Here is a 23,047-nt window from a genome sequence, read left to right as displayed (position 1 = left end):
GTGCGATTTTGGGTGAGAACAGACAAATAAATAACCCCTTTTTTATTACAAATCTTGACATCAGCAGTCTCCTTGGTGATCATGACATCTAGCTCAATTACACCTCCTATTTCTGTGCCACTAGCGTCACCAAAAAGAAATAAACACAACAGTGCCTGTCCACGTTTTTAGCCAGAAGTATTTCTCCCATTAATTTATTCCATAGACTTTTAATAAAATCCTTAATTAAAGAGTTGTAAGCCATGAACCACACCAACCAGCTCCAAGGTGAATCACAACATTATAAACTTTTATTTGAAGCAAAACAGTTATTTGAAAATGGGACAAAAAGACAAAGGTACAAGGCTGTGGGCATGGACTACAATCCCATGAAGCATTGCGAATGACGAAATTGAATTGAAAAACAATAAAACTACTGATTTTAGGTTCTTGATTATAAGTATATAAACAATATGTTTATTGCTAATTATTTCAATATATACAAATAAATAAGTAGTTTCGACTCGTTTGCGTCATTCACAGTGCATCATAGTAATGGGTGGTCGCGCTGGGCTTGTTTGGCAGGCTTTCTTGGCTGCAGTTCTTTGATTGCTGGATCGCTCTCTGTTGGATCATGGGTAGCTGTTCACCGGGAACTCTGCTATTAAACACCGGTTTTAAACAATGAAGTTAAAATAACAGACTGATGGCTTTAACAGAAACATATACCATTGATTAACAAAATCAGAGTTCACGGTAGGTCTGCCTTTTAAAGGTTTGTAAGTTAAAGGTAAAAATCAATAAGTCTCAAAAAACAAGGGGATTTTAACTTCGGGAACCCGACTGTTATGCTCTATTGCAAAAATAAACATTGTCTTCAAAACAGCTTTCTAAATATGACCCCCTTCTGATTCAAGAAACAGATAGTCCTGCCCCCAACACATGCCCAGCATTGGGGAGTAACAGAAAACATGTAACGGGATTACATATTTAAAATACAAAATATAAGTAACTGTATTCCACTACAGTTACAGTTTAAATAATTGGTAATTAGAATAAAGTTACATTCAAAAAGTATTTTGATTACTGAAGAGATTACTTTCATTTTATTGTCATTTGTTTCATTTAATATTTAGTCCTTTCAGATGTAAAACATTTATACATATAAATTATGTGATCCAAAGTGCATTTGAACAGTGGTGAAACACTTTCTTAAGATGTGTTACATTCATACAAGTAACAGAGATGTTTGAAGTAAGTTTGGAGCAGAAGAAATAGAAATAAACCTTGTGTAAATTGTCAGTTTTACGCTAAGCTAAAATGTTATTTCTAGCCATTTTTCATGCACATGTTACCAGACGTTGGATAATAATTTCTTTTTTCTAGTAAGACCTTTGATATTAGGGCAAAAATCATATTCTTTATAATAATTTATGTATTGTTTTCTTGTAAAATAAAATATCTAAAAATCCTTAAAAAAAATGATCATTTGATTTATCTTGTTTTAGAATCAACACTGCATAAGATATTTAGGTTTTTCAGAGAATGTATTTTTAACTTGTGTATTGTTGTCTTACTGTACTGAGTTTTTATAGTCAAAATAAGTTAAAAAATCTACCAGTGCTGAAGAAGTAATCCAGCGTATTTAGATTACGTTACTGACCTTTAGTAATCTAATGGAAAACATTACAAATTATATTTTACAGAATGTATTCTGTAATCTGTAATGGAATACATTTCAAAAGTAACCCTCCCAAACCTGCTCATGCCATTGATCGAGTGAATGTTATTGTCTTTCTTGAGAGGGGTCGCTCAATACAAACAGGAGTTTTCATAGCTTCACAGCTCACAATGTTTACAGTTTTCAAGACAATGAACATATGAATGGCTTACTTATAGTTGTCTCTGCATATTAGCTGGGATAGGAGAAAGTATTTTAACAAGCTGTAACACATAAATCAGTGCAAGGTTAATTTCAAGAAAAACAGGTCAGTAAATCCAGTGGTGATCACAGGAAGTTAAAAGCTATAGATGTAAATATTTACAGCCAATCTGACTAGTTTGCATCTGACCCCTTTCAGCTGAAATTCTAAGCAACACTAAATAAAGAAGTCCATAAAATCTCACATGAAATCAAAATGATACAAATTATGTTGGACCACATTTAATAAACTGACTGTTGTACAAACTTCTGGAATCACTACATTAATTGTGATTAATTATTTGAATATGAACTGGTTTCTGTGTGGATGGGGCCTCCACATATTGTCTTGGACAATGGGGGGGGCCTAAGAGTTAAAAAAAAAAAAGGTCTTGAACCACTGATTTTGGAAAACTTCAAAAGTTAAAAGGTTTTTATAAAAAAAATGTTACAGCATCTTAAGTAGGCTATACATAAATCCTTAGAACTCCTTGATATTTAAACACACATTTCACCTAAAATCTTCAAGTTGAAAAAAAGATCATGAATATGTTATTTGTCAGCTAGTCCCCCTTTCTTTGTTTACATTGTATTCCTCTCCAATCAAAACAATTATACCTACATCTTTTTGAGTGGCTCTTTACCGTTATGGTAGCAAATGAAACGGCTAAATTTAACCAGTACATGAAATGAAAAATAAAAATAAATCAAGTAATATTGTTTATTTATATTTAGGAGAGTGGGCAGGGGGCTTTTATTTTGAAACGCTATGTATCTGTCGACCATCGTGGACATTTTCATGTGCATGTGAAACAATAAATTATCAAAGGGATCGAAAAAAATATCAAAACTGGTGAGATTTGTGAATTTTTTAGTTAACTAAAAAATATATATAATATATATATTCTGTAATTGATATAAGAGTAGCTGTGTTTATCCTTTCTTAATGGCGTTTGCCGTTTGATGTATACCTAGCTTAGCATTATTAGAAATACAGTGAGGTTAACGTGACAAACTCATGAGGGTGCTAATTCTTTTTGTATTCATTTGGGTGACGAATAACACTTAACTTTATTTTATTTTTTTCAATGAGTGCTCATTGTACAGTGGATACTTGGATATTAATTGATCTAACTGAATTGACATCACGTCAAATGACAGACTTGTTTAATGTACTAGTCAATATAACGCTGCTGTTACGCTAAAGTATTTTTTTTTTTTTTTTTTTTTTTACTGTAATTAACGATAGCAAATACTCATCCATGTTCATATGCACATCAGCAAAGTTTTCATCAAGCCTGACTCGATTCTTTTATCTAAACGAGCCTGCTTCCCTTTGTTCTTTCAGGAAGTGTCTGGTGTTAAACTAACAGTGTGATCTTGTTCATAGGAAGGGCTCAGCAGTGCCTGGGTGCCCAGGGAGCCACTGCCTGAGTCCCTAGAGGTAGACACCAAAAAACCACAGGTCATGAGCACAGCCAAAGGCGGCCTGGTCATCTTCACGGCCAACTCCAACCCCTCCAGTAGAGAGCTGGGGAAGAGGATTTCACAGTAAGTTGCCATTATAGAAAGGGAACAGACAAGTTTTCTTTTGGAAAAAAAAAAAAAGAGGGTGTCTCCATTAAAAGAAAAATACCCTTTAGGTAAGTCTGTGTGAATCTCACAAAGCCTGTCAAGAACATGTCTGGGTCATATTTAGCTCAAAAGGGAAAAATATATATCATTTGCATACAGAAAAATAAGCCATTTAAGTTTGGCACTGAAGTTTGTTTCCCCCAAATTCTCATTAATATATTACTATAATAATATATTATTCTCTGTACTAAGAAATAAATAATGATATATGATTTAAATTGTGAATTATTTGTTACGAATTGATTACATCATGGTAGTATTTGTTGTGCTGCCTGTATTTTATGCTAAAGCAGTTACAGCATTACAAAAGTAAATCGTCTGTGTACATTACAGTAATGGGATTTTGAGGGTTTATTGTGCTTAAAGTAATAGTTCACAACAAAAAAAAGACACTTCTCTCATTATTCACTCACCCTTATGCCATTCTAGATGTGTATGACTTTCTTTCTGAACACAGATTTTTTTATATTTCAGCTCAGGTCCAGACAATGCAAGTGAATGGTGACCAAAACCTTTAAGCTAAAAAATAAAAAAACACGTTAAGGCAGCATTAAAGTAATCCAAGTGGTTTAATTGATATCTTCAGAAGAGATTGAATCCGTTTTGGGAGGGGACAGACCAAAATAGAACTCTGTTTCTAAAGGTCTTTGTGTTCAGTGGAAGAAAGAAAGTCATACACATCTGGGATGACATGAGGGTGTGTAAATGATGAGAACATGTTTGTATAAGTAGTTCCTTTTAAATGGGCTTCATTTTTTTCACAAAAAAATATTAATATATACAATTGAAGTCAGAAGTTTACATACACTTAGGTTGAAGTAATTTAAAAGTATTTATTTTTTAACTTCTCCACAGATTTAATATTAGCAAACTGTAGTTTTGTTAAGTTGTTTAGGACATCTACTTTGTGCATGACATGAGTAATTTGTCCAAAAATTATTTACAGACAGATTGTTTCACTTTTATTGACATCACAATTCCAGTGGGTCAGAAGTTTACATACATAAAGTTAACTGTCCCTTTAAGCAGCTTGGAAAATTCTTCTTCTTCTAGCATCTGATAGGAGGTGTTCTGAATTGGACTCATCACTTTAAGGAGGGCCATAAGGGGTGTTTCTCTGCATGCCCAACATGTGTTAGAGAGCTTCTGCAGTTTGATTAGCTTCTGTACCAGGTTGAAAAAGGTAACAAAGTGGATTCTTGATTTTGCAGCTTGAACTAGGACCCAATTTAAGCAGTGGGCTTGGCAGTGCACATACAGAGCCTTGTCATTGTGTTGCAGTATTATTGACTGCAGTCCTCCTATATTGACCTCTCATATTGGCAGTGCCATCATAGCCTTGACCATGCATGTTTTGGATCTATAGGCCATTGTTCTTTAGCAAGTCAAGAACTATTCTCTGTCTCCTGACCCTTTGTTTTTGATGCATTACAGACCTGGAGGAAGTGCTCCTTGACTTCCATTTGATACACATAACGCACAACAAAATAGACCTGCACGAAATGAGATCCATCAGTGGTTTCATCTTGAAGTACTGAATATAGATTGGCTTCCTCTATTTCTTTCCTTATCTCTCTTTTTAGGAATGTGGCCAGGGCTTTGATGGGATCATTTTGTGTTCTGTTTGAGATGTGTGAAACTTGACACCCCTTCTTACCCATTTTCTGGTCTTTGACATTATCCAAATGTAACCTGAGTTCACTATGTACTAGCTAAGCATTTTAAAAAGTTCAAGGAATTTGCCCTTGTTTGAGCTTGTGGCAGACTCCTCATCACCCCTGAAAGCCTTCCCCTGCCTATTGACAAGTTATGTCAATTAATCGGATCAAAATTTCTCTGTTTCTTTGTTTCTCTTTCTCCGTTTTTGAATTTCTTTGAATATCTGATTCCTCAAATGCTGCTTTTAAAGCACTCTTTTTGAATGCGTTCCATTGCACCATGCTTGTTAAGTGGGCCTCTGAGTTTGCATGCTCTTGCATTTTTTCAAGTCCCTTTTTCCAGTTGTTTACCCCAGCCACTCTCCACGTACTCTTGTTGTACTTTGGTTCATTAAGAAAAAGGCCTTGACTTTTGACTTTTGAAATGACCAGCCTTCAGTATTATGGGGAAATCTAAGGACAGGTTGGCATGGTCCTTTATCAACACACATTTTTACATAGCTGGCATTACACTTGAGATCAAAAGCTTGGGTGTGGTTGGGATCTGTTGGATACTTTAAGGATGCAATTTTTGATATGGCCTTTTCTACACTACTCACAGTTTCCTCATCCTCTTCTATTCCTCAAACTCAACGTTATACTCTGTTTCCCCTCATGTGGCCTCTTCCTCTTCAACACTGACAGTGATTTTCTGATCATCTTTGTGATCTGTGCCAGGTGTTGCCTCTAAAGCCTCCTTCTCTCAGGTGTAACACTTTCAACATCTGAGTTGTGTTCTCTCTTGTGTTTTGCTTCTGGTACCTGATTTTAACCAGGCATTTAGCGATTTGCTACTCTTGGCTGTTTCCTGGCACTCCTTCCTTTTCTGTATCCTTTGCTTTTTTGGCATTGTGCACCCAAGCAACAGAATACTGAATTGCCTGAATGCATTAATGTATTGATCAAATAATTATTATTATTATTATTGCTATTATAATAACACTTACCACGCGTGCGTGCACAAACACAATAACTGATGGTGACAAGGACTTAGTTTCACATTTGATGTAGGGCCATCTGTATCATATAAAGATCTATCAGTATACAACAAACTAATAGAAATGGATTTTTATTTGATGAGGAGCATGTGAAAATTGCAAAATTATAAAGTTACTGTTTAAGGCAGGACACTTTTTTCATGTAGTGGTCAATTTTGAGATTTTGGTCTATTTTGCTTCAATGTCTTGTTTTACTCTAATGGAAAGAAAACTTCCAAAATACACATTTAGATGGTGTTAGTTTTAACCCTACTACCCTCCGTCTGTTTGCATCTGTAGTTCTCTTACGAGAGGTTCTCTCGTATTGCGTAAGCTAGCTTACGCTACGGGAAAGATTAATCTTTTCTGAGATATTGAAGCCAAAAAATTATCCTTAATTTTGTATCCATTGTCAATGCAGTGCGGCAGCTGCAGACCTTGAGCAGGCTAGCTAGCGAGCTCATTGGTTGCGCTGCGGCAACTGCTGCAGCCTATAGACGAGCTTGGGCGAACTCGCATCCAATGAATGGCGTCCGCGCTCACTGCATCAAAGCCCGCCAAAAAGGGCGTGACTAGAGTGCATATAAGCGTAGTTCGTAGGCTGGAACCCTGATTTTCATCTCTTCAGCGAAGCTCTTCGCATCTCTGAACTGGAAGCCGCGTCGCCGTTCGAGGGGCATCTAGCAAGCGTGGACAGCGCTCGAAGAAGCCGGCCGTCTTCGCCACCTTCAGCCATCCTGCGAGCTACGCCATCCGGCGACGTATCCTTTTTTAGAGCAAGCTAAGTTCCTCAGCGAACTTCACAAAAGAGTATCGAGCGTCTTTTTAAAGATGCCTCGCACTTCCTGCGGCTCATGCCGCGCTCCTCTCAGCGCCGGAGACCGACACATCATCTGCGCTCTCTGCCTGGGACTGGGGCATGCAGAGCTCGCCCTCGCTGACGGCGGATGCGACCTCTGCGAGGAGCTTCCGATGTCGACCCTGCGGGCTCGACTCGAAGTATGCAAAACCGGAGCTGCCGCGCCGCCTTCTGTTTCGCCGCGCCGGAAGAAGCGCCGCTCCCAAAGGCTGCCGGAACCGGTTTTAGAAGCGACTGTCTCGCCGGAGCCCCTCCCTCGAGCATCGCGTTCACCCTCCCCGCCCCCCCGGGACGCGCAGTTGCCGCCGAGCGGCCGCACTGCTGCCACCTCGGAGAGCGAGGCGGAGGACAAAGGCTGCTGTTCCATCATGGCTTCGGACAGCAAGGAGTGGTCACAAGCCTCCTCAACGGCCCAGGAATCCAGCAGGACCCGCGCCGGAGTCGAAGGGGAACTGATACGCCTCCTCACACAGGCCGTCGACCGCCTCGGGCTCGAGTGGTCACCGCCCCCTGAGCAGGCTCCCAACAGACTCGACGGCTGTTTTCTTCAAAGCCGTCACCACGCGGCGGCCCGGGCTGCTCCCTTCCTGCCGGAACTCTACGCCGAGCTCTCTAAATCGTGGAATGCGCCTCTCTCGGCCAGGACTCGATCCCACGTCTCCACCGCTCTCGCTTCAGTGGACGGCGCCGCCGAGAAGGGCTACTCTTCCACCCCCGGTCGAGGATTCGGTAGCAGCACACCTTTGCCCGCCCTCCGCGAGATGGCGGTCTAAACCAGTGCTCCCGTCTAAGGCCTGCAGAACTACTTCCGCCTGTGTTGGCCGCGCCTATTCCGCCGCCGGCCAAGCCGCATCTGCTCTGCATTCCATGGCCGTCTTGCAGATCCTCCAAGTGGACCTTCTTCGGGAGTGGGATGAGAGAGGCAGGCACCCAGAGGCTGTTACAGATCTAAGGAGCGCGACGGACCTCGCCCTTCGCGCCACCAAAGCTGCAGCCCAAGCTATAGGGAAGTGCATGGCCTCGCTGACTGTAACCAAGAGACACCTGTGGCTAACGCTAGCCGACATGGGAGAAACTGAGCGCTCCACGTTCCTCAACGCGCCGCTCTCTCCGTCCGGTCTCTTCGGTTCCGCGGTAAGTGGCATTGTTGACCGTTTTTCGGAAGTCCAGAAAGCCACCCAAGCCATGAATCTCTTCCTGCCTCGCCGCGCTAGCTCCTCTGCAGGCCGCCCACGTAACCAGCCTCCTGCACGAGCATCTTCACAGCGCCCAGCTCAACAAAGCCAGACTTCCCAGATCGCGCTCAGACAGCCGCCGTAGACCACCGCCCCCGCGGGCCTCGGCCTAAGATTGCGCTGAAACCTGAACAACCGAAGTCCTCCTAGCTTTGTTGAACAAACGACGGCTCAGTCCTGCCGCGGCCGGACCACCGTCAAAGCTTCGCCCCCTGTCAGTCCCCTTCTCTCAGGCTACTGCAGTGGTGAATTTAGCAGCCAACAAGCCGGTGACACTGCCCGCTTGCCTGCACTCAAACGCCGTTTTCACGGCGACCCAAATAAATCTTGTAAAGAGCAAACATGTCTTATGTGTAGAAAATGTGCCCACAACCCTGTGTTCGCCCCTACACACAAGCATAACACATCCCGTGCCCCTATCAGAGCACGCTCTCATAAAGCGGTTACGAACCGCTCGAGCGTCAGAGTCAATGAAGGCGCCCACAAATGCGTGCGCGCGCCCATTCTCTGGCCGCTCTGTCACACGACCAGCCCTATGTGTAGAAAACGTGCCCACAATCCAGTGTTCACTTCTGCACACAAGCACTGCATGTCTCGTGTCCCCACCAGAGCACGCTCACATAAAGCGGTTACGAACCGCTCGAGCGCTAGAGTCAATAAATGCGCCCACGAATACGTGCGCGCGCCCATTCTCTGCCCGCTCTGTTACACGGCCAGCAAACATTCCTCTGTGTGTAAGTCCCGTGCCCATGACTATGCTTGCGCATCACGTAACAGATGTGACTCTTTCCCCATTCATTCCAGTCGGGAAGTCACTCACAAAACAGCCTGTTCATGCTGTCTGCGAGCAATCATGCATAAACACACTAAACGCGCTCACACATTTTGTTCAGCGCTCTGTGTGCGGCAATCAGAGCGAATTGGCCATTCACCCTCTAGCGTTACGCTTCAAAGCGTGGGAAGCTATTCCAGGGATATCCAAGTGGGTGTTAAGCACAATACAACAGGGCTATTTGCTACAGTTCGATCGCCGCCCTCCTCGCTTCAGAGCGCGGCTCGAAACCACTGTGAACACGGAAGCAGCGTGCATGCTTCGTTCAGAAATAGCAAGCCTTCTGTGCAAAAGGGCCATAGAGAAAGTGCCACCCTCTCTGAGCGAGTCGGGGCTTTACAGCCGTTATTTTCTTGTTCCCAAGAAAGACGGCGGCCTCAGACCCATATTAGATCTCAGGGTTTTGAACAAGGTGCTTGCAAAAAGACCGTTCAAAATGCTTACAATCAGGAAACTCCTTGCGCATGTGCGCCAGGGGACTGGTTTATTTCTCTCGATCTGAAAGATGCATACTTTCAGATTCAGATAAATCCCCGTCACAGGCCATTCTTGAGATTCGCCTTCGACGGCCAGGTTTATCAATACACCGTCCTTCCGTTCGGCCTGACCTTAGCACCCCGTACTTTCACGTAGTGCATGGATGCGGCGCTCGCACCCCTGCGGAGTCAGGGTTTGCGAATTCTGAACTATTTGGACGACTGGCTGATTATGGCTCAGTCACATATGGAGCTTCTGTCTCACAGAGCAGTTCTCCTCAGCCATCTGAACAGTTTGGGTCTTGCAGTCAATTGGACCAAGAGCTCACTACAGCCCAGTCAGACAATTTCCTTCCTTGGGATAGAACTAGACTCCGTGGCAATGATGGCTCGCTTATTTACACAGCGCGCGCGCCGTGTTCAGCGACTAGCCGCATCTTTTCAGATGAACAGCCTCACGCCTCTGAAGAAATTCCAGAGAGTGCTAGGTTACATGGCCTCAGCCGCAGCAGTACTTCAGCTGGGTTTACTGCACATGCGCCCGCTTCAGCATTGGCTAAGCACCCGCGCGTCTCGCCGGGCTTGGGCCACAGGCCGCCAGCCCATCAAGGTGACTCAGACCTGTATTTCAGCTCTGCAGCCTTGGACAGTGGCCGAGTGGTATCAGCGAGGAGTGACAATGGGAGCTGTATCTCGCCGAAAAGTCATCTCGACAGACGCGTCCAACACGGGTTGGGGCGCGGTCTGCGAGGGCTCTCCGGTTTTCGGCCTATGGTCAGTTCAGGAAAAGCTCCTTCACATAAATTGTCTGGAAATGATAGCGGTCGAGTACGCGCTCGTGCGCTTTCTCCCGGTCATTCAGGGTCACCACGTCCTGGTCCGTTCGGACAACAGATCTGTGGTATCCTACCTAAACCGTCAGATCGGTGTCAGATCCAGGAACCTTTTCCATCTGACGGAATGCATACTGAGTTTGTCCCAGTGCCACCTGCGCTCGCTGAGGGCGACGCACGTGCCAGGCCACCTGAACGACGGCCCGGACAGACTGTCTAGAGAAATATTCCCCCAGGGGAATGGTCCCTGCACGCTCAAACAGTCCAGACGTTATGGCACCTATTCGGCAGAGCAGAGATAGACCTCTTTGCGTCAGAAGAGAACTCTCACTGCCCGATATTTTTCTCGAAAAGCGAGGACACGCTGGCCCAGGACTGGCCCAGGCGCCCGCTTTACGCCTTCCCCCCCGTCTCGCTATTGCCACAGGTAATGCAGAGGATCAGGGAAACGCGTCACTCGGTGCTCCTCATAGCCCCGCGTTGGGAGAATCAGACATGGTTCCCGGAGCTTACGCAGCTGTCACTGACAGCACCGTGGCCCATCCCAGTGAGAGCAGATCTCCTCTCTCAAGCTTGCGGCACAATCTGGCATCCCCACCCAGAGCGCTGGGCGCTGCATGCGTGGGTGATCAACGACTACCCGTCGCTCTGCCAGAAGGAGTAATAAATACCATTATACGCGCTAGAGCCCCTTCCACATGAAGACTCTATGCGTCAAAATGGTCTGTGTTCTCAAAATGGTGCACCGACAGAGACCTGGACCCGCGGACATGTGGGGTGTCGTCGCTGCTCGTATTTCTACAAGAGCTGCTGGATAAGGGCAGATCCCCATCCACGCTCAAAGTGTATGTGGCAGCCGTTGCGGCGTTCGCTGAACCCCTGCACGGCCAGTCATGGGGAAAAAAACGAGCTGGTCATCCGCTTCCTTAGGGGAGCTAGAAGGATGAACCCCCCGCGCCCCCCATCGGTTCCTATCTGGGATCTTTCTATAGTTCTCGAAACTATGAAAGCCCCCCCTTTCGAACCATTTCAATCCGTGGATTTGAAATACCTTTCACTCAAAACCGTTTTTCTGACTGCTCTTTCATCAGTCAAACGTGTGGGAGACCTTCACGCGCTGTCTGTCAGCGCTGCGTGTCTTGAGTTTGGACCAAGTGACTCCAAGGTCATTTTAAAACCTAGACACGGCTATGTTCCCAAGGTGATCGGTACTCCTTTCAGAGCACAGGTCATTTACCTATCGGCGCTACCAGCATCCGATAGTGAACGCGACGCCAATCTCCTTTGCCCAGTCAGAGCACTGAGATTGTATACCGCGCGCTCCGCCGCTTTCAGACGCTCTGAGCAGCTTTTCGTTTCGTTCGGAGGGCGCACCAAAGGTCTCGCCGCCTCGAAACAGACACTATCTAGATGGATAGTGGACGCTATTGCTGCTGCATACGCGTCAAAAGACCTGCCATGCCCGTTGGGCATTAGGGCTCACTCCACTAGAGGCATGGCATCCTCGTGGGCATGGTCCAGCGGCATTCCCATTCACGACATATGTGTGGCAGCGGGATGGACTTCCCCCTCCACATTTGTCAGATTTTACAATATGGAAGTGCCCGCTCTGCAGGCAAAACTACTAGCGGTTTAATACGCTACAGCTCCCCTGGTGAGCTGCACTGATGGGACACATTCCACACAGACCGGCACCGCCGCTCTGTCGTTCCCTTCCCACTATGTGCTTATATATTACACAAACACTGACCCGCATTCTTGCCGGCCAAATCTTATTTCCCCACTCATAAGGGCTCCCCCGGGTTCCCCCTTAATACCCTGGGGCTCATACAGTGGATGCTTGGCGCGCACGGCGTTGACAATGGGTTCCCGTAGCGTAAGCTAGCTTACGCAATACGAGAGAACCTCTCGTAAGAGAACGTATCGGTTACCTAACGTAACCTCGGTTCTCTCTAGATGAGGGAACGAGTATTGCGTAGCCGGCCGTGCTCGCGCCACGAGCGACTTTTCGCTTCAGTCAATGAAAACCAGGGTTCCAGCCTACGAACTACGCTTATATGCACTCTAGTCACGCCCTTTTTGGTGGGCTTTGATGCAGTGAGCGCGCGGACGCCTCTCATTGGATGCGAGTTCGCCCAAGCTCGTCTATAGGCTGCAGCAGTTGCCGCAGAGCAACCAATGAGCTCGCTAGCTAGCCCGCTTAAGGTCTGCAGCTGCCGCACTGCGTTAACAATGGATACAAAATTAAGGATAATTTTTTGGCTTCAATATCTCAGAAAAGATTAATCTTTCCCGTAGCGTAAGCTAGCTTACGCAATACTTTTTCCCTCATCTAGAGAGAACCGAGGTTACGTTAGGTAACCGATACGATTTCTTCTAAATGAACCAAAACAAGCTAATCTGCATATTTAAACATAACATTTCGGGAGAAAAGACTCTTGATGTAAGTCATTAACTGGGGAAGTTCTGTGGTGATATGCTTTAGTTATTTTGTTAATCCTATTCACCTGAACTGCCTTGTCAAATGTATTCAAATGTGCACATTTTAAGGTCCTAAAGTCGTGTCCTGTATAATTTTCAGATAAACCGACTCGTAACGTGTGCAGGGGCTCACGACATCCCGAGTGTCAGAACTCGCACTGTGTTCGAGATGAAGATGAATATCAGCCGATTTCGATCGGTGCACCCCTAAAATATATATATATATATATATATATATATATATATATATTAGGGGTGCCCGATCGAAAATGGTGAAAATGTATAGGTTTTCGTGAGATTTACCTGTCTAAATTTGACATTTTAGTAAAATAATAAAAAGGAACAGATGAATTAAAATGATGAATAAATGATTGAACATTTTTATCTTGAATTTCAAAATACTCAGAAGTGGTGTTTTTACAGTGATTTTAACTGTTTTTGCTGTTATCATATTTAAATTCTGGTCTTCCACAGGCGGTTGGGTGTGGAGCTTGGGAAGGTGCAGGTCTATCAGGAAGCAAACAGAGGTAAAAGGCCCTTTCCTTGTGAACTTAATAATAAATTATCTGCTCGTATTTTGATATATACCAACTTTGGACGCTGCTGTAAGATGAAGAGTAAATTCATATTTCTTTGCATTCTTTGCATGCCATGCTGGAGAATGTAGACAAAACAGAGCTGGAATCTGAGCCACTGTTGACTAATTAAACTGACAATCTTTGTTTTGGGTTAAGCTTGCGTATAGCGAAATATCAATATCCTTGCCTTCCCACATATACGTGCTGTGATGAGATTATCACAGCATTCCATACACAATCAAATATTTGTGCAAACTTCTTGTTCTGACAGTTTTTGTAACCCTTGCCAAAATTATTTAAATATTTGCAGTAATTTTACCACAGGAGTTTGCAGGAACACTATGTTTTTGTAAGGGAATATGAAGTTGCATATTGACTATAGACTTATGGGTGGTGGGGTTGTTATAGTTTAAAATTCTTTATTTGGATTTTATTTGAATTTTGTTTGAAATGTCTTCTGTTTTTGTTAGTTTTCATTCTTATGATTGTAAGTTTTAATTTAGTTTTAGTTTTTCAGTATTTTGTTTTAAGTATCGTATTTCAATTTGTGCTGCCATAGTAAATATGTTTAATTCCATTTAGGTTTCTTTAGTGTTATCGCTCTCTTGTGGCATTTTCATGTTCAACGAAGTTGGGTTGTAAAGATTCCTAAATGTACAAATTACATACAATTTTGGTCAATTTTATTTTAGTTAGTTTTGGAATCATGAAAGTTTATTTTTAGTTTCAGGATTTCCCATAATGTTAGATTTATTTCAGTAAACAAAACTGTTTTAATTCCAGTTTTCCTTAAAGGGATATTTCACCCAAAAAAATGTATTCTCTCATCATTTACTCACCCTCATGCCATCCCAGATGTGTATGACTTTCTTCTGCTGAACACAATGAAAGACTTTCAGAAGAATAGTTCGTCTCTGTTGGTCCATACAAGTGAATGGTTGCCAGAACTTGAAGCTCTAAAAAGCAGGAAGGCAGCATGAAAGTAATAGATATGACCTAGTGTTTAAATCCATGTCTTTTGAAACTATATGACAGGTGTGTGTGAGAAACGGATCGATATTTAAGTCCTTTATTACTATAAATGTCCGCTTTCAGTTCAAAATTATTTGGTTTTGGTGATTTGCATTCTTCTTGCATATCTCCACCTTCTGGGCAGGGAGGAAGATTTGGAGTAAAAAAAGGACTTGCATATTGATCAGTTTCTCACCCACACCTATCATATCGCTTCAGAGAGCAAGGATTTAACCACTGGAATCATATAGATTACTTTTATGTGCGCTTTTTAGCTTCAAAGTTCTGGTCAACATTCACTGTCATTGTGAGAACCTACAGATCTGAAATATTCTTCTAAAAATTTCCATTTTGTGTTGTTCTTCAGAAGAAAGTCCTACTCATCTGAAATGGAATGAGTGTGAGTAAATGCAAGAATTTAAATTTTTGGGTGAGCCATTCTTTTAATGATAACAACACTGCTGGGTAGATCCAAGTGAAAATGAAAGCAACATCTCTTTCATCACAGAAACACGGGTCCAAATCGAAGAGTCTGTGCGTGGTAAAGATGTCTTCATCATCCAGACTGTGTCCAAGTAAGGAGCTCTTTAACGGCAAATTCAAATCTTGGAGGCAGTGAAAAATGCAAATGAGACATAAGTTCTCAGACTCTAATACAGATAAAATTTACAAATCCCTGTGTATGCAAATTATATTTCTTAAAATCACAATCTTTAAGAGTCTCTCTCTGCAGGGATGTTAATACCACTATCATGGAGCTGCTCATCATGGTGTATGCCTGCAGGACCTCTTGTGCTCGGAACATCATCGGCGTCATTCCTTATTTCCCCTACAGCAAACAGTGCAAAATGAGGAAAAGAGGCTCCATTGTGTCTAAGCTGCTTGCCTCCATGATGTGTAAAGCAGGTGAGAAAGTCCATCATGGACTTCAACCTCAGATTTGAAGATTCTGATTAAGACAGTGTCAGCATCTTTATAATGAAACCTTCCTTCCTTAATTTGGTTTGTTGGGAAATTGGACATTCATGGTCCAGCTCATTTGCTTTGTCTGTTCTTTTTGTCCACTGTGGCCTTGAGCAGGCCTGACTCATCTTATTACGATGGATTTGCATCAAAAGGAAATTCAAGGTTTCTTCAACATTTCAGTGGACAATCTTCGCGCTTCACCATTCCTGCTACAATACATCCAAGAAGAAGTAGGTCCTTGCATAACGATTACATAGAGCTCATTTGCATGAACTGCACTGACTGAAGCATTGAAGTCATTTGGATAGTTGTTGTTCTAGTTTTTCCTGTTAAAGCCTTCGGGTTAAGCAATAGAGATAGAAGTCTGTTTCACATTATGATTACAACTATGTCACCATTTAATAAGCTATGTTTAAAAATAGAGAGCAGGAGAGTAATATGATTCATCTGACACTGGCATTTCTCCCCCAAGACTTGTAATGCTGAATGAATTCCTTCACTCAAGATTATTCATTCATTTTTTTTATTATTATTATTCATGATGGCATACACTTAATTTTCTCCCTTGCTCAGATGGAAGTACATGTGCTGATAGCCATTATTAAGTAATGTGCTTGCATGTGTCTCCTTTAAGTGTCTAAATGTGTTTTTTTCCTTTCATCTACTTTCAGATTCCTGACTACAGAAATGCTGTAATTGTGGCCAAATCTCCAGCATCAGCCAAAAGGTAAAGACAGCTATCTTACTTGTATGGTTTCATGTCTTGCAGTTCACTAGACTTATACAAAGAAGTAGAAGATTTCCACACCTAAGGAGCTCCCAACATTTGAGTAATGGTCTGGGTGTATTGCTCATACAGATGCATGGCATCTTAAATAGCCTTTGTCACATGATTGTCATGTAGATCTATGTAGATTGTTTTGTATTAGTTCTCTAGTTTTTTTTTTCTTGGAATGTGCGTGTCTCTTTGGTTTGTGTTACTGCAGTTCAGTACAGCCAGACAGCAAAAGTGTCCTTTCACAGGGCCCAGTCATTTGCCGAAAGATTGCGACTGGGCATTGCTGTGATCCATGGTGAAGCCCAGGACGCTGAATCGGACCTGGTGGATGGACGCCACTCCCCACCCACTGTCAAGACCATTGGAGCTATTCATCCGAGCCTAGAGATACCTTGTGATAATCAGTTCACAAAAAACTTATTAGATCATTCACTCATTAGATAATTTAGTTTATTTATTTTTCTTCCCATTACCTTGAGATTATAGACTTTGTATTAATTGGTCTTTTTTTTTCTTGCATAGTGCTGATTCCCAAAGAAAAACCTCCAATAACTGTGGTAGGAGATGTGGGTGGACGAATAGCCATTATAGTGGTGAGTTCAAGATGATATAGGGCTGGGCGATACAAAGATGTAATCAAATATCAATGAAATCTTACAAATCTCCTGATGCCAGTTGTGACACTCATTGAAAGACGATGATCGACAATATCAGAAAACTGCAAAACCATGGATCTGTAAAGTCGCCAAATATATCAAACAGTGCCCAGGGAATGAAATTTGCACCCGCCAAATGCAACAAGGCTGAATCCAGTTTGCAAGCTCCTCATCCAAATGCAGATATTTCATGCGCGTGTAATTTTGCTCATCTACCCGCAATAGTGGTGGGCGACTTTTAAGATGTCTCAAAGTGACAAATTACAAGAAATGCTGTTAGACACAAAGACATGCACTTGACGAAACACACTTTAATATATGTTTAAGAACAGACAAAAGAATAGCCGTCAATTCCCATGGCCGATGCTCTGTTTGTTCAGAGGCGTGCGGCGGGAGCCTTTCTCGTGGAACTCGTGCATATAAAGAGTTCTTACTCTTTCTTCTGTGTTTCATTTGTCTGAAAATTGTTTGCAAGAATAGTGTCAACTATGAAAATGCTGTAAAGATCTCCAACAATCTCAGGAGGCACTGTGAGTTTAGTTTGGTTATTTCCACAGAGTGGTTCATGCTTATGCATTGTGAAGGCAACTCTGCAGGTTCATTCAAATACACTGATCAGCCACAACATTAAAACCACTGAAAGGTGAAGCGAGTAACATTTCTTATCTTGTTACAATGGCACCTGTCAAGGGGTGGGATATATTAGGCAGCAAGTGACAGTTCTTGAATTTCATGTGCTGGAAGCAGGAAAAATGGGCAAGCGTGAGGATCTGAGTGACTTTGACAAGTGCCAAATTGTGATGGCTAGACGACTGGGTCAGAGCATCTCCAAAATGGCAGGTCTTTTGGGGTGTTCCCAGAATGCAGTGGTTAGTACCCATCAAAAGTGGTCCGAGGAAGGAAAACCGGTGAACCGGCGACAGAGTCATGGGCGCCCAAGGTTCATTGATAAGTGTGGGAAGCAAAGGCTAGCCTGTCTGGTCTTATCCCACAGTAGAGCTACTGAAGCACAAATTGCTGAAAAACTTAATGCTGGCCATGATAGAAAGGTCTCAGAACACACAGTATATCGCAGATTGCTGCATAGCCTCAGACCGGTCAGAGTGCCCATGCTGACCCCTGTCCACCAGCGAAAGTGCTTACAATGGGCACATGAGCGTCACAAGTGGACCATTGAGCAATGGAAGAAGGTGGCCTGGTCTGAAGAATCACGTTTTCTTTTAGATCATGTGAGCAGTCTGGTGCGTGTGCATCATTTACCTTGGGAAAAGATGGCAGCAGGATGCACCATGGGGAAAAGGCAGGCCAGCGGAGGCAGTGTGATGTTCTGGGCAATGTTCTGTTGGGGAACCTTGGGACCTGGCATTCATGAGGATGTTACTTTGACATGTACCACCGACCTAAATATTATTGCAGACCCCGTGCACCCCTTCATGCAACGATATTCCCTCATGGCAGTGGCCTCTTTCAGCAGGATAATGCGCCCTTCCGCACTGCAGGAATGTTTTGTTGAATGAATTGTTCAGGAATGGTTTGAGGAACATGACAAAGAGTTCAAGGTGCTGACTGGGCCTCCAAATTTCCAAGAACTCAATCAGATTGAGCATCTATGGGATGTGCTGGATCAACAAGTCTGATCCATGGAGGATCCATGATCCAAAGAGTAAAAAATGAATTTACCATGATAGTGGCACTACAGCTTCCAAACTGTGAGAAAACTGAAGGATAAAACAAGTGAGAAAAATTTACAAATACACAAAAAGGGGTTTACAGGAAAAAAGCTAAGAGATATCAAACACTAGTCTGCTACAGGTTTAACTTTAGCAGTAACTCTTAGCATTAGCACTTGGTCGTTTATGACCACAACTCCATTTGGGCTTTACAATAATAGCTGGAACAATTCCCAAAATGATAGGTAACACACAAGTAACAACTCAATGCCCGCTTTGGCTCTCCCAGCTCTCTGCTCAGCTCTCCTTTTGTCTCTCTCCAAATGAAGGTTCCTATGTTGATGAGCCAATCATAGGAGACAGGTTAAAATTAGAGGGCAGGAGCCACCAATTAGAGAAGATTCCAATTATCCAGACACCTAAAACACAGAGATGGCAAGGGAGAGCAAAAGAAAACAAAACAACTATGTCCATGGACGTAACAACGGGTCAGAGCTGTTTTGGCAGCACGAAGAGTACCTACACAAAATTAGGCAGGTGGTTATAATGTTGTGGCTGATCGGTTTATATCTTTTGTATTCAAGAAACAAAGACAAATGTGATTAAATCATAAAATAATGCAAGACCACGTTCACCTTAAACGTAAATTTTGTTAAATTTTCTTTTCTTTAGGCAGCATTAACTGTATTAACGAAACAAAACAATTTTATGAAAGTAGAAATTATGTGGGTTGTGTTGAACATTCTAGAGGTAATGGTTTATTTATATTTCTATTATTATTATTATTATAATTACATTTATAATTATCTTTAGTTCTTAATATGTAGGCTATTAGTAATTTTCCACCTGTTGTCGTAGACGAATACTTGCGTGGCAACAAATGGGGCCATTGGAGATGGTAAATGTTTGGATTTGGAGAGGTGGTTTTATAATTTTAATTTATTTGATCAATTCGTTATTTTATTTAGCTTTTTTTCTTTTAGTTTAAAGTGCCATTTTAATGGAAAAAAATATTTGAAGTTTTTTGTGTTTCAGTAAATACTTTTATAATAATAATTAAATAATAAATATATATTATATATTAAATAATATAAATAATTTTTAAAGCAAAATCAATAAAGCAATAATATTCACTGACCCTCGGCAGGGGGGCTGACGATGTAATCGGATATCGTGATATTATTTCTATAAAATATTGTGAAAATATTTTTCGCCCAGCCCTAATATGATGTGAATTCTTTCCAGGCTGGTATCTCCCAACTAATCAATATATATAATAAATTTTTTTACATTTTTTTTTTTTTTTAGGATGACATAATTGATGATGTTGATAGTTATCTGGCAGCAGCTGAAACGCTGAAAGAAAGAGGTGCCTACAAGATATTTGTCATGGCCACTCATGGAATCCTGTCCTCTGATGCACCTCGGCTAATAGAGGAGTCCGCCATAGATGAGGTCATTGTTTTTGCATCTTAATTTAAGGTTAAGGATTATGGCTGTGTCCACGGATGAGCATTGCCATATTGACATTTTGAATGTTGTCTTTGTGTACAGGTAGTTGTCACCAACACAATTCCACATGAGATCCAGAAACTACAGTGTCCTAAGATTAAGACTGTGGATATCAGCATGATATTGTCGGAAGCCATTCGGCGCATCCACAATGGGGAATCCATGTCCTACCTGTTCCGTAATATAGGCATGGATGATTAACAAGGACAGTCAGTCAGCCAGTCTTTCCATGTCATTTCCATTCACAGAGTTCAAGGCTTTTTCAGTCCCAGAATTATTTTGGTTAAAGCAATATCCTGTATCATTTATTCTTTTTTTTTTCTTCTTCTTCTCACAATACTAATTCACCTTGTTCTATATGTGATACATTTTAAATAATTACTCAAAGGTCCATCAAACGAGAAGTTAAACATTGTCATGTGAGTTCAATATCCAAGAACGCTTATGAAGAAAGATGTTTATATTGCAAATTACTCCACCTTCTTGATCTTTTAAAAACAAACAAACAAAAACAACATTTGGGATTTTTCTAAAGAGTAGATTTTACATTGCTAGAAAAATAAAGGACCACTGGATGTGAAAATTACGTCTTTTAATTAAAAAATGGTTTTAACTGTAGCTCGGCTTATTGTTTCCATGGAAGGATTGTGATCAGTAAGTGGCCAACAATTACAAAATGTACTTGTATGTACATGCTGTGGCATATCAGTGTCAGTGCCTCATGACTTGTGTATTTATTGTGCCACTAGATGTTTCTGTGTATCTGTGTGTTCAATGCTGTGTAGTTAGTGCTGATGCTAGATTTCATAATTACTTTGTACATGCAAAGTACATTTCTAAACATTAATTATAATATTAACTTATTGCTTAATTTAGAAGATAAAGCATTAATGTACATGATTGAATGTTTTTTCCTGCTAAATTGCTCTACTAATACTTTAACATGAGCACTTATTTATTTTTTGCCAGTAATGGGACTATGAGAGCATCATAAATGTTTGGCCATAGCATTCAACATTTCTCAATATTTTGCCTCTGAGATTGTGACTTTTTATTTTCAAGTGAAATGCAGGGTTTTTGTTTTGTAACTAATATTTGAGGCTTTTGTATTTATTTACAGCACTTAACAATAACAATGAATAAACAATTTCAAGAGTATCTGATGCATGTTTGTTGTATGCATTAACTAATCATCAGCCCATTTATCGGGTCTGATGTGTTGTATAGATTAACAATAAACTTGAGTACCATGCTATGCCGTTTCAAAATACATTTCAAAAACATGTTTGTGAAATTACAGTGTTCACTGGCTTTCCAGATCAATTTCCATTCTGATTGATCCATGCTTGCTTCAAAATTTTCCAAAAATCAGCCAGAGGGCACTCAATCCTTCACAAAACCCCTTGCACTGACACTGGTGAACTGGACTGACTAAGCAGTATTCTGTTCTGTTATCCAATATTTCATTGTTGGATTGGTTTACTGTTCTCATCTGGTTTTGTCAAACAGTAAAGAAAATGAAATGGTTGCGAGTCTGTGGAGGAAAACCAAAATAAAACTTTGTTGTAACATTTTACATAGATTGTATAGTATTTAGCGGTTTATTAATTTCATGATTTTTCTGATTAAATTCATGCTTTGAGAGTCTGACGCAGAGATGGCGAAGACTGTTGTGTCCTGGAAAGTACCATTCCTCAAAGCTTAAGGTTTATGACCCATGTTTAGCAATCTTTCAGCTAGTTTCATAGGGAAGTTACATTCTGGTATCTATTTCAGCAAGTACTATTCAGACAAATATTTTTAAATCAGTGCTGCTTAGTCTGAAATGGTTCTGCAAGTCTTTATTTGGTGTTTCAAGTGAAAATGTGACCTGCCTTTTGTTAACCACAAATGATTGTTGAAATCCAGTATTAAGAGACTCAAATCTTTATTATAATGTAGTTAACAAAACTAAATACATGCATTTGTTATTATTAACCCAATTTCAATGAAAAATAAATTGAAAACTCAGTAAATTTATTGGTAAATTTTTATTAGATTTGCTTACGTTGCTGCTGCTGTTAAACATGTACAAAGACTTGCTAATGCAGCAACATACATGCTACTGCTGCACATTTAGATTTAAATAAGATACGCTGCATCTGTATGTAAGACAGGCTGCTGCTGCACAAGAAATACATACAATCCCTGTGAAACAGATCTAGACAGGTTGGTCGGGGGGTGTAGGTCCAAAGCAACAGTCAGTATCTGGTGTGTCCACCAGCTGCATTAAGTACTGCAGTGCATCTCCTCATAGACTGCACCAGACATGCCAGTTTTTGCTTTGAGATGTTACCCCAATTTTCCACCAAGGCACTTGCAAGTTCCTGGACATTTCTCAGGGGAATGGCCCTAGCTCTCACCCTCCGATTCAACAGGTTCCAGATGTTCTCAATGGGATTGAGATCTGGGCTCTTCGCTGGCCATGGCAGAACACTGTCATTCCTGTCTAGCAGGAAATCATGCACAGAACGAGCATTATGGCTGGTGGCATTCTCATGCTGGAGGGTCAAGTCAGGATGAGCCTGCAGGATGTGTATCACATGAGGGAGGGGGATATCTTCCCTGAAATGCACAGTGTTGAGATTGCATGCAATGACAACAAGCTCAGTCCGATGAGGCTGTGACACACCGCCCCAGACCATGACGGACCATCCACCACCAAATCGATCCCGCTCCAGTGTACAGTCCTTGTGTAATGCTCATTCCTTTGATGAAAAACAGGAGCCCAGCCATCACCTCTGGTGAGACAAAACCGCGACTCATCAGTGAAGAGCAATTTTTTGCCAGTCCTGTCTGGTCCAGCGAAGGTGGTTTTGTGCCCATAGGCGACAATGTTGTACTAATCCTTTTTCTAGTTGCATGGAGGATTTTTATTTATAAATGTTTGCTTCGAGTTCTTTATTTGTCTT

General features: G+C 41.8%; 1 protein-coding gene across 1 annotated transcript; it reads left to right on the top strand.

Annotated features, from left to right (window-relative positions):
- Positions 1-2,642: 2,642 nt before the first annotated feature.
- LOC127653036 (phosphoribosyl pyrophosphate synthase-associated protein 2-like) lies at positions 2,643-21,666 on the top strand. Its single transcript, XM_052139526.1, has 11 exons — positions 2,643-2,753; positions 3,291-3,451; positions 13,400-13,452; positions 15,023-15,089; positions 15,248-15,420; positions 15,595-15,710; positions 16,152-16,207; positions 16,504-16,652; positions 16,781-16,851; positions 19,893-20,039; positions 20,139-21,666. The coding sequence occupies exons 2-11, from the start codon at positions 3,369-3,371 to the stop codon at positions 20,295-20,297; spliced, it is 1,074 nt and encodes a 357-aa protein (XP_051995486.1). The 5' UTR covers positions 2,643-2,753; positions 3,291-3,368; the 3' UTR covers positions 20,298-21,666.
- The last annotated feature ends 1,381 nt before the right edge of the window (positions 21,667-23,047 follow it).

The sequence above is a fragment of the Xyrauchen texanus genome, chromosome 12, assembly GCF_025860055.1.
Source record: "Xyrauchen texanus isolate HMW12.3.18 chromosome 12, RBS_HiC_50CHRs, whole genome shotgun sequence".
Taxonomy (NCBI): Eukaryota; Metazoa; Chordata; class Actinopteri; order Cypriniformes; family Catostomidae; genus Xyrauchen; species Xyrauchen texanus.
The sequence above is the reverse complement of the archived record's forward strand: the minus strand, read 5'-3'. Positions and strand labels throughout refer to the sequence as shown.